This window comes from Saccopteryx leptura, chromosome 5, assembly GCF_036850995.1.
Source record: "Saccopteryx leptura isolate mSacLep1 chromosome 5, mSacLep1_pri_phased_curated, whole genome shotgun sequence".
In the NCBI taxonomy this organism is placed as follows: domain Eukaryota; kingdom Metazoa; phylum Chordata; class Mammalia; order Chiroptera; family Emballonuridae; genus Saccopteryx; species Saccopteryx leptura.
Window position 1 is genome coordinate 18,255,826 of NC_089507.1, and position 12,870 is coordinate 18,268,695.

The following is a 12,870-nucleotide window of genomic DNA, read 5'->3' on the forward strand; positions in this document are numbered from 1 at the left end:
AAGTACTGACTTAAATGATTTCTTTCTTTCTTTCTTTTGTGTGTGTGTGTGTGTGTGTGTGAAAGTACATATTTTAAATGACATTTTTGGATATCTCTTATTACTGGTTTTGGGTATCTCTTATGACAGGCTCAGTAACCTGCCTGTCATATACTAGGCACTCAGTAAATATTAGATGATGAGATACTACCTTCTGGAGACGCTATTCGACATTTTCTTTGTATTTTCCTGTTTCTCCAGCAGAATTATCCCCTTTTGGTGGCCACCCAGCAAACGTGTGACTTAACTGCTGTGCCTTTCAGCAGGGGAAATATAATCTCCCTGTTGCCCTACAAAGAATTGCCACCTGAACACCATGTCCCCAAGAAGCCTGTCAAGAAATAATTGTTGATAGATTGATTAGCCTTAAAGCATTGCTTGATTCTTTTCTGAACTGTGCACAGTGGTGCTTCATTTGAGGTAGTTGAAGCCAAGTCAAGTCTGAACCACCTTTCTTCTGTCAGTCTACTAAGCTGACAGCTAAATCTACAAGGGGTGACTTGGGGGTAGGAAGGAGACAAGTTCAAGCAAAGTTTGAATATTGGGGAGTCGGAGGCTAGAGCAAATCTCTTTCAATATTTCCATTCAATGGAGCTAAATCTATCCTGTCTCCCATTAATTAGCTGTGCATATGTATATGTGTGTGTAGGGGGTTCAAGTTATGTAACATTTCTGGGCCTTAATTTTCTCATTTGTACATAGGTTTGATAACAAGGATACGATCATCTAATCTTAAGAATTATGTGTAAATTTGTAAAGCGCTGGAACAGTGCCTAGCACATTGGCAAACATGTTAAGTATTTGATACATAAATAAAATGCTAGGCTGGGCTAACCTCCACTTATGTATTGCTAGCCCTTCTGGAAGCCCCACCTATATTGAAATTCTGTTTCATAGATTGTATTTCCCTTACCCTTGTTAACGATGACCAAGTTTTCCGGAACCATGCAATTATGTTTGCTGCCATCTACAAACAGGGCTGCAACCCTCCCAAACGATGTGGGATATCGGTACTCTTCCAGCGACCCCCTTGGTCTGCCCCACTCCCCCGCAACTGAGGTGCTGGGGTGAATGGGGGAGGGGGACCTGCCCGGTTTCCTTTCCACCCCCCCCCCCCCCCCCCCTCCAACTTCCCAGCTCAGCTAAAGCGTTAGAAACAACCCCGCGACACTGCCGCCCTCCCGGGTACGCCCCCGGGGGCGGGGCTGGAGCGCCGCGCAGACGCAGTGCAGCAGCGCCGCGCCTGCGCCGAGGAGGGACTGAAGGAGGCGGGGGATTGGCATGCGAGCGAGTGTGTGAGGGAGGCGGCGTCGCGGGCGGCCGTGGTACTACGACAGGCGCGGGCCGGAGGGGGCGGGGGGATGCGCCGCGGCGGCGGCGGCGGCGGCGGCGGCACGGGCGCTGGGGCTGCTGTTCGGAGGCGCCAGAGCAGCGATCCCGGTCTCGCTGCCGCAGCAGCGCGGCTGTCGCGCGCGGCCGGAGACGCCGTGCCTCTGTGCCCCTCACTTTTTTTTTAAGTAACCGGAACCAATGAACGCAGCGGGGACCCGGGCTCCGGAGGCCGCCGGTGCCGAGGGGACCGGGCTGGCGCCCGGCAGGAGCTCGCTTCTGAGGCGGCGGGGGCGGCCCGAGGAGTCGTGGCCGGCGGCCGGGGCGCCGCCGCGCTTCCTCCCGGGTCCCCCTCCGCGCCCGGCCTCGGGCTGCCTGCGGCGGCGGGGCTGGGCAGCGCTGCTGCTGCTGCTGCTGGGGCTGCTGGTGGCCGGCGCGGCGGACGGATGCGAGCTGGTGGCCAGGAACCTCCGCGGGAGGCGGGCGTCGGGCTCCGCCGCGGCAGCCGCCTCCTCTCCCGCCTCGGCGGCGCGCGACGGCCCGGAGCTCCTGACAGGTGAGGCCCGGGGGGCCGGCGGCTGCGGGACCCCCATCCTCGGGAGGGCCCCTGCCCGTGCCGGGCGCTCGCTGTCCGGCGGCCCCGGCCAGTGCGCGATGCCGAGCCCGCGCCCGGACGCCGGCGTGGTGGCCCGGGCACTGCCTGGTCGCGATCCCCTCCACTCCGGATGCTTCCGCCGACCCCCCGACAGCCCGCTGCCGACGGAGCCGCTGGACGGCGCCGCCTCCGCCCGGCTGCCGGGCTCGGCTCTGCGGAGGCTCTCTTCGTGCTGCGGGACAGCCCGCGGGGTCTGCGGGGCACTGGGCCGATTTTTTTTTTTTTTTTAAAGCTGCTAGAAAAAAGTCAGCAGCGGCACTGCGGTATCGAGTCTGCCTGTGGTGCTGCTTTTGCACGGGCTGCTGGCAGCGAGTTTTCGGATTCAAAGCCCCCGCTGAGCAGTGTCCCAGCAGAGGCTGCTGAAGGATTCTTTGAGAGCCATAATGCCTAGTGGCATTAGTGGTGCCTTGTTAGTATGAGGAATCTCTAAGTCGGATGTGTATGTTTTGAGCGGTGGGAGAAAGGCCCTTTTAAAAGATGGAAAGTGTTTGCTGGTGGGAGCATCACTGGGTGACAAAAGGGTGCCGAAAGCTCAGCCGGGTACTAGAAATGTACCTGTAATTTACCAAGTGCATGGTATTCCGGGGTTTGTATTTGAGCAGCACAGTTCTGATAGACGGCACCAACATCTTTTTAGTGTAGAATGTTCTCGATGTTATTGAAAAGTTGCAAACATGTTTGGTAAGGTTAGGTGGGAAATGGAATCTTTTTCAGTTTTCCAGAGTCATGTAGAACTGATAACGTTGTGGATTAAGTAATGATGTAAGGATCTTAAAGTGATTTCCTTTGGAAAAGCAGTGGAGCGCCAGTTTATTTTCTGTACTTAATTTTAAAAAGTAATCTGTAGGTTATGTGTATTAATTGCAAGACTAACAAGGAAAAAGTAAAGCAGAACAAGATGACATCATTAATTAAAGTGATAGTCCAACAGGCATCTAAAAGTTACTAACAGCTGCTCTGAGAAGTGCTCAGGAGCTATATTCTTTAGAGCAAAGCAACTATCTGGATTCTATGACGGATGTGTACTATTCTGGAGAGTAGGGCGTTGGTAAACTTGGCAAATTCTTTGGAAGTTGTAGTGTATAGAACATAAGGATCAGAATACTGTATTTAATTTGCTCGGCCCTGCAACATATCAAGCCCTTTTCAATGGATCGTGAAACCTCAAACCTGTTACTGGGTAATCTGGATAAAATGATTACAGAATGATCAGTTTTAGGAGTATAGTATAGTTTGAGTGAGAGGACAGGTTGGATAGCTTTCTGCTTGATTAGGCTTTTTTCTCCAAATAAAAATGTGGTGAAGAACAGTGATTATTAAAAAAGTAGCAGTATAAAAATATAATGTGAAGGTTTAATGTCTCATGCAGGAATGGAGGGAGCAGAAATATTTGAGCTTCAAGAAGCTGTAAGAGTGTGACTGTTGGTTTTTTCAGCAGAAAAGTTAGATTATAATAATTGCTGATGTTTCACCAACATGTAGTTGGTAGGAGGGCACGTGATTCAGGAAATTTGGTATTTATTAGCCATTAACAGTATATTGTATATGTAGATTATATCAAGGAAATTACTTCAGATGAAATTTTATTTTAATAAACTTTATAATCCCTTTGAAGATGTAAACTTCTGATATCTTAGTGGCATTGTAAAAAAGGAAGGCTGATTCTTACTAGATAAAAAATATGTCACACAAAATGAGTTTGTGCTGCAGTGCTTAAAAATAAGTTTACTAACATAATATTAACCCTGGAATTTATTTTTAATGTTCTTGTTCTTTCCCTTTGGTAGAATATAAATTTTTAGCAACTTAAACATGTCCATTTAAAGTTTAAGATAATCAAACTACAGTGTCCAAGTTAAAGTATGGTCATTTAAATAAGTTTATAATAGTACTGGTATCTGGGAAAAGGTAGATTGGAAGTCTGATAGAGAAAGAGCATATTAAAAATTTCTTTGAACTAACTGTATGGTCTGGTCTTTTCAGGGTTCTTTCCTATTCTTCTGATTGTATGAACAGCACCTTTTATGTTTCCCATTGCTGAATGTTGTGCTAAACCTAGGACATAGTGATTGGCAGTTGTACACTTAAAGAAGCAGACCTACAGACTTGAAAAATACTGTTATCGTATTCTAGGCAGTGTTAATGGATAGGCATGGAGTGGAGAGCATCAGTAATAAAAAACTAAGCTTCATAGGAATTTTGAAAATAAAAATTTCTTGAAAGAATTCTGAGAGAATTGTTCTCTCTGGCTCTGTATGTAATGATTGTTATCATTTAGCCGTGATTATTCTTACTATCTCTGAAAGTGACAGCCAAAATCACTTTATCTTCTCGCTTCTTCTGTAGATTGGTATTTTTAATACTGACCTTTACAAACTTCATTAGAGTTTGCATCTTACTAATAAAAACCATTCTTTTCCACTGAATTTTGCCTCTCAGAAGTTTTACTTTAGACATTAAGTGTATTTTAAGAATAAATTGCCTTTAAATCATCTATTGCATACTTAGTTTTAAGTAAGTGTTCTTATAAACCAGGGGTCCCCAAACTATAGCCCGCCGGCCGCATGTGGCCCCCTGAGGCCATTTATCAGGCCCCCACTGCACTTCCTGAAGGGGCACCTCTTTCATTGGTGGTCAGTGAGAGGAGCACATTGACCATCTCATTAGCCAAAAGCAGGCCCATAGTTCCTATTGAAATATTGGTCAGTTTGTTGATTTAAATTTACTTTTTCTTTATTTTAAATATAGTATTTGTTCCCGTTTTGTTTTTTTTACTTTAAAATAAGATATATGCAGTGTGCATAGGGATTTGTTCATAGTTTTTTTTATAGTCTTGCCCTCCAACGGTCTGAGGGACAGTGAACTGGCCTCCTGTGAAAAAAGTTTGGGGACCCCTGTTATAGACTATGACAGATCATCAAAATAAACAGACCTGCTGTCATAATGAATATCTGTTTGTGTTTCCTTTATTTTTTATGTTACTTTTTCAGGAATTAGTGTGAAAATATTTTGATAAGGTCAAACCAATATTTTTAATGCTGTATAGTAAGGGCTTAAGTTATATATATATATTAGGGTTCTTTCTTTGAAAGTAAATTGGAATTTAAAGCATATTAGGGATTGGTGACTAAAAGCTTGTTGATTGTGATGTAAAGCAGAGCTTTAATAATTTAAAATATTAAATTTGTTTCTTTTTTGTCTAACAGATTTAGAATCAGTGAGTTGAACCCAGCTGGGACTAATGGATCATATCAGATATGGTCCCTAAGAAATAGTTTATGAAAGGGCAATGAACATATATCTATATACACAAATACATAAATATATCACATATATAGAACATAATCTTTTACTATTTAAAATATGCAGAATAATTAAAACATTTTCTTATATGGAATTGTTCCATATATTTTTGTGTTTTTGTATTTTTCTGAAGTGAGAAGTGGGGAGGCAGAGAGACAGACTCCTGCATGCGCCTGGCTGCGATCCACCTGGCATGCCCATCGGGGGCGATGCTCAGCGCATCTGGGCCATTGCTCCATTGCAGCTAGAGCCATTCTATTGCCTGAGGCCAACTTTGGAGCCATCCTCAGTTCCCTGGGCCAACTGGGCCAACTTGGCTCCAATGGAGCCTTGGCTGTGGGAGAGATGGAGAGAAAGGAGAGGGCGAAGGGTGGAGAAGCAGATCGGCACTTCTCCTGTGTGCCCTGGCTGGGAATTGAACCCGGGACTGCCACATGCTGGGCCACCACTCTACCGCTGAGCCAACCAGCCAGGGCCTGTTCCATTATTTTTTAAAACAAGTTTTAATTTTGGAAATATTTGCTTCTATCATTTTTTAAATGAATGAACGCAACCTTTAATACCTATATAAAGGTTTTAACTATAATTTCACAAACATTTTAAAATGTCTTTTGGAAGTACATATTAAAATTTCAATGAAAATTTAAAATAGTTCTGTTTAGTTTGAAAGAAGTTTAGGAGAGCTGCTCTAGTGTTAAGTGCGTCTGTGTTGTGGGGTTTTCATTAATTTAGATGAAAATATCTCAGGTGAACATGATTGTCACAAGAAAATTTTAAGCTTCACTTTTAATTATCTCATTTTGCATCTCTAGCATTTACTCAACAAATGTCATTTTTTAATGATAGTTTCTTGAATATAGTTTATATATGTTGGTTTGAGGAATGTTTTACAATGATTGCATTTGTTAATGTTTAGAATGTGACAATGGTTAAACTCAGTGTAGTAGTTCATCTAGTACCAGTGAACCGGTTTTTCTTTTTTGTGTGAAGTTGCTCTTTCTGAATTTAGCTTACGATTTCCTGAAGCTGCCTTTTGATGGCTAGGTTTTCTGCTTGCTGTATCCTCTTTTTCCTTCCCTATAGTAATCATCATCAGTCCCTTTATCAGTTTTTGGTCATTGTTATAGATTTTTTTGGTTTTTTTTTGCTATTGCTAATTACAATATTAAAGATTCTACTTTTCCATTTTGATCTAGCCTATTGTGAACATCTAAGAATTAGTCGGGCTCTTGTTGGTCTGGAAACCTTGTATCTCTTGGTACTCTTATTGAAAATCCCATGGCAGAACTGATTGGTCTCTGTTGGGAATCCCCTGGCACAGGAATAACTCAGAGGGCCAGTTGGAAAAGTGGATTAGGATTTAGTGTAATTTAACAATAGGAGGATCCACACGGGAATTCTTTAATTTGCTAAAGGCTTGCTTTGAATACTTACTAATGTTTTTAGATTAATTTAGACTTTTAAGTAACTGTATCAAGCATTTTGGATATTGGCCTTTTTATGAAAATAATGCAGTGTGAAACACTTTCAAAATGATGCTTTGGGATCTCTGTTATGGTAGCTAAAGTCTGAACTGGTTAAGCTAGTGTTAAACAGCTAATAATATGATAAGCAAGCCATTTCTGATATTCACTAGAATTTGGACCTTATTAAGAGCTACCTAGGAGATTAATTCTGAATTGATCAGATTTCATTACCCAAGAAATTGTTAAGCCAATGGAGAATATTACATGGGCTAGAATGCAAAAATGAGTTAAGACATGGGTCTGCCGAATAATACATCTATTTATTAAATTATTCCTAGCTGTCGGTATTATGTTAAGTGTTTTATACACATCACTGTTTTTGATTCTGACCTTAGCCTATCTTTATAGCTGCTATCTTCATAGAAGAGATGAGGAAGCTGATGCAGGATGATTCTTAAATAACTTGCACAAGATCATACTTAGTAAATAGCAGCGTCAGATGTTGACTTGAGTTTCTGGTTCCAAAGCCTTGGCTCTTAACTGATATGTTATATGCATCCTTATACACACAACTAAACACGATGAGACAGGCTAGCTTGGTACCGTAATGAATTGCAAAATTTTGGGGAAAGGATAGCTATTAGGGAATATTACTTGGAGGAAGGTAGGGATTAAGCTGGTCCTTGATGTATAGATAAGACTTCTTATGGAGATGAGAGAGGCATATGTAAGAATAAGGAGTAGCCTGACCGGGCGGTGGTGCAGTTAATAGAGCGTTGAACTGGGATGCGGAGGACCCAGGTTCGAGACCCCGAGGTCGCCAGTTTGAGCACAGGCTCATCTGGTTTGAGCAAAGCTCACCAGCTTGGATCCAGGGTCGCTGGCTTGAGCAAGGGGTTACTTGGTCTGCTGAAGGCCCACAGTCAAGGCACATATGAAAAAGCAATCAGTGAACAACTAAGGTGTCGCAATGAAAAACTAATGATTGATGGTTCTCATCTCTCTTTGTTCCTGCCTGTCTGTCCCTATCTGTCCCTCTCTCTGTCTCTGTAAAAAAAAAAAAAGAGTAAATTAATATATATATATTTTAACTGAGTACAAGGGTATATGTAGAATAGTGGAGAATGCAAGGAGAAAGTTCAAGTCAAATTATCAAAGGCTTTTCTAGTTTCTAATTTCTTCCCTATATATTGAACTGTCATCACAGCTGTAACTGGGGTACTGAGTATAGAAAACTATAGGAAAATTCTGACACTTTTTTTTCCTAGCCATTTCACTAATTATTTGGGAAACAAACATTAAATAATTCAATTGATAGTAATTTAAAACATTTAACAATATTTTTATTTGCCAATACTAAACATGCATATGTTATAGAGAATATAAATTTAATTTTTAAGGTAAAACAAAAGGCTTGACAGGATATTGTGACATGTCAGGGCGTTTTGTTGATAATCTTAGAGTTCGAAACCCATTATCCTGTCAGGTTGAGCAGTCCTGTGGTTTTTGAACATGGGAGTGTCATGACCTCTGTGTTTGAGAAGTCTGGGTAGATGGGAGTGAGGAGATAACAGATGAAGACAAGAGGCCAGTTGGGAAGCCATACAGAAGTAGAGTTTTTGAGAACTTAAATTATGCATTGGCAATGATAATGTTTAGAGGAAACTATAAAATTTTACTGTTGGATTAGAAAGGAATCTGATTAGAGAAAACTACAGAAACAAAACTTACCTTTTAATTTTAAACACCTAGAATTTGTAGAATGACTTAAATTGGTACAAGTCCTTGAAAATATGCAAGAAGAAACATGGTTATGGTGTCTTTTTAATTTCAAGTGTGCCTATTTAATATAAAAATTACTTTTGTGTGTAATTGAACTTATGTGATGTTTTGCAAAGTTGTTTATATAGAGCTTTATAGTACTCCACAATTTAAAAAAGCATGTTTATTCCTTAACAAAGGATACCAGTTTCCTCATTTAACTATTATAATGCATCAGAGTTCCCCTGTGTCCCCCCTCCCCCCTTTGGAGAACAATGTGTCAGAGTACTGGCGTATTACTGTATTTGTTTTAAAATTAACTTTTGAATTTCATTGTGTGCATATCTAGCTTGTTCTGTCGAGGATCTAATTGATTTGTTCTTTTCCTTATCCTTTTAGATCTTTATATTAGTAGGTTTTAGGTATTTAATCCTTCTTGACACTTTCTAATCCTGCCTTCAGTAACTATTCTCCTTGACTGGTTTTATTGTTGCTGATTTTAAGGGTGGTTCTCTCCTCAGTCTAGTGTTCTTCTAGTCTAGCTGAACATTTCCTCCTCAGAGAACTTCATTACTAGGAAAGTTCGAAATTGGGATAGGGAACCCCAAGCCAATGATTGATTTGACTTTTGGCTCTATTCCATTTGGCCCTTGAAGTGATACCGTGTAACCATCATGGCTGCAGTCCTGAGAGTAATTTCCTTTGTTCAAGGCTTTCTCAGCCATATTGTCTAAAGCGCAACAACTTTAAGATTAAGGCTAAAATTAGTTTTATAATGTTTGATAATGGCTTATTCAGTGTTTTTTAAGAGATAGGTAACCCCCTCCCCCACATTCTACCTTCTTTCAAGACTAGGGAACCATATAGTATGAGAAAGAACAGTTTACTTGGACTGACATTCATCTCAGAACACATGTGCTTATATCTGTCTCACTGTTTCTTGCAAGTGCATTTGTCTTTACGTGTGCTTATGCATTTTGACCTCTGTGTAATTTAGGTGCTCTCTTTAATTTCCTAGTCATTTTTGCTTTCTTCTTCTCTTTGATCTTCCTAAACTTGCCACTATTATAGGGAATGGAAACTCTTCAAAAACTTAATTTACAGAATTAAGTACTGATTTTTTAATTTTAAAAATACTTGAGCCCTAGCCAGATAGCTAGGTTGGTTAGAGCATCATCTCAGCACAGAGTTTGCTGGTTCAATCTCTGGTCGGGGCACATACAGGAACAGATTGATGTTCCTGTCTCTCTCTTTCCCTTCCTCTCTCTCTAAAACCAATAAAACAAAACAAAATTCTTGAAATAAATATTATAAATATGTGATTAAAATTATTAAACTACCTCATCACAAACCCCTACAGTAATGGAAGTGATTTATAGTAGTTTCTTAAATGATTCTCAAGAAGTGGAAAAGGTTGTTTAAACCTTTATTTGCAATTTTTACCTGCTATTCAACACACTGTAAATTTCACAGGTCTATGTTATTGGGCTCATGTTTTCTTTCCACTACTGTTTTTCTTCTCCTTTAAAATATAGCTGATGTTGAGTAATAGATAATCTTAATGCTGTTGTTCTTCTTTCTCCCTACTCTCCAGCGATAAACCTCTAACTTATCCATGAATGACAAGTTTGTAATTTTTCCTTTGTTTCCATACTGTGTGTCATTTTTAGAAGTTCTTTCTACTGTTATAGACTGTGTTAATCCATGATATTTCTTTCTGCTGTGTTTCTGAGTACCAAATTTTAAAAAATTCTGCTTTGTTACCCTTTGCTATCTTTTGAATTTGCTTTTTAGTGTACCCTATGATGTGCACTCAGTGTTTGGATCTAGGTATGTTGAAATGGATCCGAAAAAGAACTACAGAGCATAATCTAAGAGGGAAAAAGTCTGATTTCAGTGAACTTGTGTGTATTCATGTGTTACTTTTAAGCATTATGAAGTGACTGTTTTGTGCCAGACGTGATGTAAGGAATTGGGTATATAAAGATGCTGAAATTGACCATTTTTATCATTGTAAGAACAATATAAGCTTGAAAATTACCTGAAAGTGTATTGCACTATCTAAAAAAGGTCTAAATAATTGTATTTGTTTTTTAAAAGGGAACACTGTGATAGCTTATCATATTTCCACATGTATAAGATGCACCCTTTCTTGAAAAATTTGGGATAAAAAAACTGGGTGCATCTTATACAGTGGTTGTAGATTTTTTTACTTGTAATTCCTGCTTTTTTGCACAGATGAGGAGTTGTATGAATTTTATGATGAATAAAACTTGAGTCCAATAACTTTATGTAATATAATTTTTTTTCAAATTTTGGGCCCCCAAAATAAGGTGCGTCTTATACATGGGGAAATATGGTATTTAATAGCATTCCTGCATTTATTAAAAATATATATTGGAATATTTACTAGGAGTTTCTGTTATATATTTCCAATATTAAAAATAAGCCCTCCTTCTCCTGTCTTTGGAACAAGCTAGGGTATAAATAAATATAGGGTTTTTGTTGTTGTTGTTTTCTTTTTTTGTATCCCTTATAGTCTTCATTCACTAACAAGCAAACACACAAATGAAAAACCTAAGTAAATGAAAAACCTCAGTAACTGTTACGTGCCAGTCATTAGGCGTTTGGAATTTTCAAATTAATAAGATACTGACCCTGCCTTGTATTCCAGGAGCAGATATACCCACGTAAAGGGTGATGATACATTGTGTTGCAGGTGTATGGGGCATAAAGGTGTGTGCTGTATTTAATAGAATTACAAAGATGGAGTTGCTAACTTTGGTGTAAAGAGGTGAGTTATTAATGAAGAATTTCTCCCCAGAGTAGTGATATTCATTGGACTCTGTAATGATTTGTCAGATAAGGTAAAGTATAGTGGTATAGAGTGGAAGCTGAGTGAGGTGGGGCATTTATCAAAGACACTGGCATTTGAGAATGCTGGATGGAGACTGAATTACCAAATAAGGCAGTCAATGGTTAGCCTGCTTGTAGGGCTACCAACATTCATATTTGCATGTAGGATTCAAATTTATGTGAAGTATTTGTATATTTTATCTCATTTGACCCTTAGGGAATCTTGTGAGGGTATTACCATCCCTTTATATAATAAGGTTACTATATATAATGGAGATTTAGGATTTCTCTTAAATAGTTTATACCTTAAAAATTCTCCAGTGCCGTGGATATTTATAAAAAAGCACAAGGTGTAATCAGAGTTGAATTAGGAAATGAGCTGGAGAAGTAGCAGAATTAAACTTTCAGATTAATCTTAATTTCTAAATTTTTATTGTCTAAAGAACCTCATGAGTCATGAGTTCCTTCCTCACTTTTGGCAAATAACCAGTTTTTCTTTTTTTAAATTTTGCTATTAAATATTCTGAGATCTTAAAAAAAGAGTCATTTAAATTATATATATTCCAGGGCTTAAGACAACTTAAAAATCTTTTTTGTGTGTGTGTGTGTGTGTGTGTGTGTGTGTGTGTGTGTGTGACAGAGCCGAGAGAGAGGCAGAGAGAGGGACAAATAGAGACAGGCAGGAAGGGAGGGAGAGAGATAAGAGGCATCAAGTCTTTGTTGTGGCTCCTTTAGCCTCCTTAGTTGTTCAGTGATTGTATTCTCATATGTGTCTTGACAGGGATGGGAGGGGAGGGGTACAGCGACCTTGGGCTCAAGCCAGCGATCATAGGATCTTGTCTATGAACCCACGCTCAAGCTAGTGACCCTGCAGTCAAGCCAGTGACTGCGGGGTTTCTAACTTGGGTCCCCTGCATCACAGTTCAATGCTTTATCTACTGCAGCACCGCCTGGTCAGGCTAAAAATATATTTTTTTAATTGATTGATTTTAGAGAGAAAGAGGAAGGGTGTGGAGAGAGACATTGATTTGTTGTTACACTTATTTATGCATTCATTGATTGATCCTTTTATGTGCCCTGATCAGGACTGAACCCGCCACCTTGACATATTGGGACAGCACTCTAATTAACAGAGCTACCTGGCCAGGGCAAGACAATGACTTTTTAAAAAATGTTATCAACAAATGGGAAATTACTATTTGTGTTTGTTTTTCATGAATATTCCTTAAGGATGGACTGTAATCTTTAAGAAACGTAGCATGTTCTATTTTGAACTTTTATCTGGGCCGTAAGTCTGTTGCCACTTTGGTACAGTGTGATTAAGAGTCTAGCCTCTCGACCTGAGCAGTATTTCCTGGGCTTGAGTCCCAGTCTGACAGTGGTTTTATAATTTTGAGTAGATAATTTAATCTCTTAGTGCCTAAATTTTCTTATCTCTGAAAGGGATTTGAAGTATGAGTG

At 40.0% G+C, this 12,870-nt stretch overlaps 1 protein-coding gene across 1 annotated transcript in view; it reads left to right on the plus strand.

Moving 5' to 3' along the window:
• Positions 1 to 1,309: 1,309 nt before the first annotated feature.
• Positions 1,310 to 12,870, plus strand: part of STIM2 (stromal interaction molecule 2) — a 167,082-nt gene continuing 155,521 nt past the window's right edge. The window contains exon 1 of the mRNA XM_066384998.1: positions 1,310 to 1,924. Within this exon, the coding sequence (XP_066241095.1) occupies positions 1,570 to 1,924 (355 nt within the window). The 5' untranslated portion in view covers positions 1,310 to 1,569. The remainder of the gene's footprint in view (positions 1,925 to 12,870) is intronic.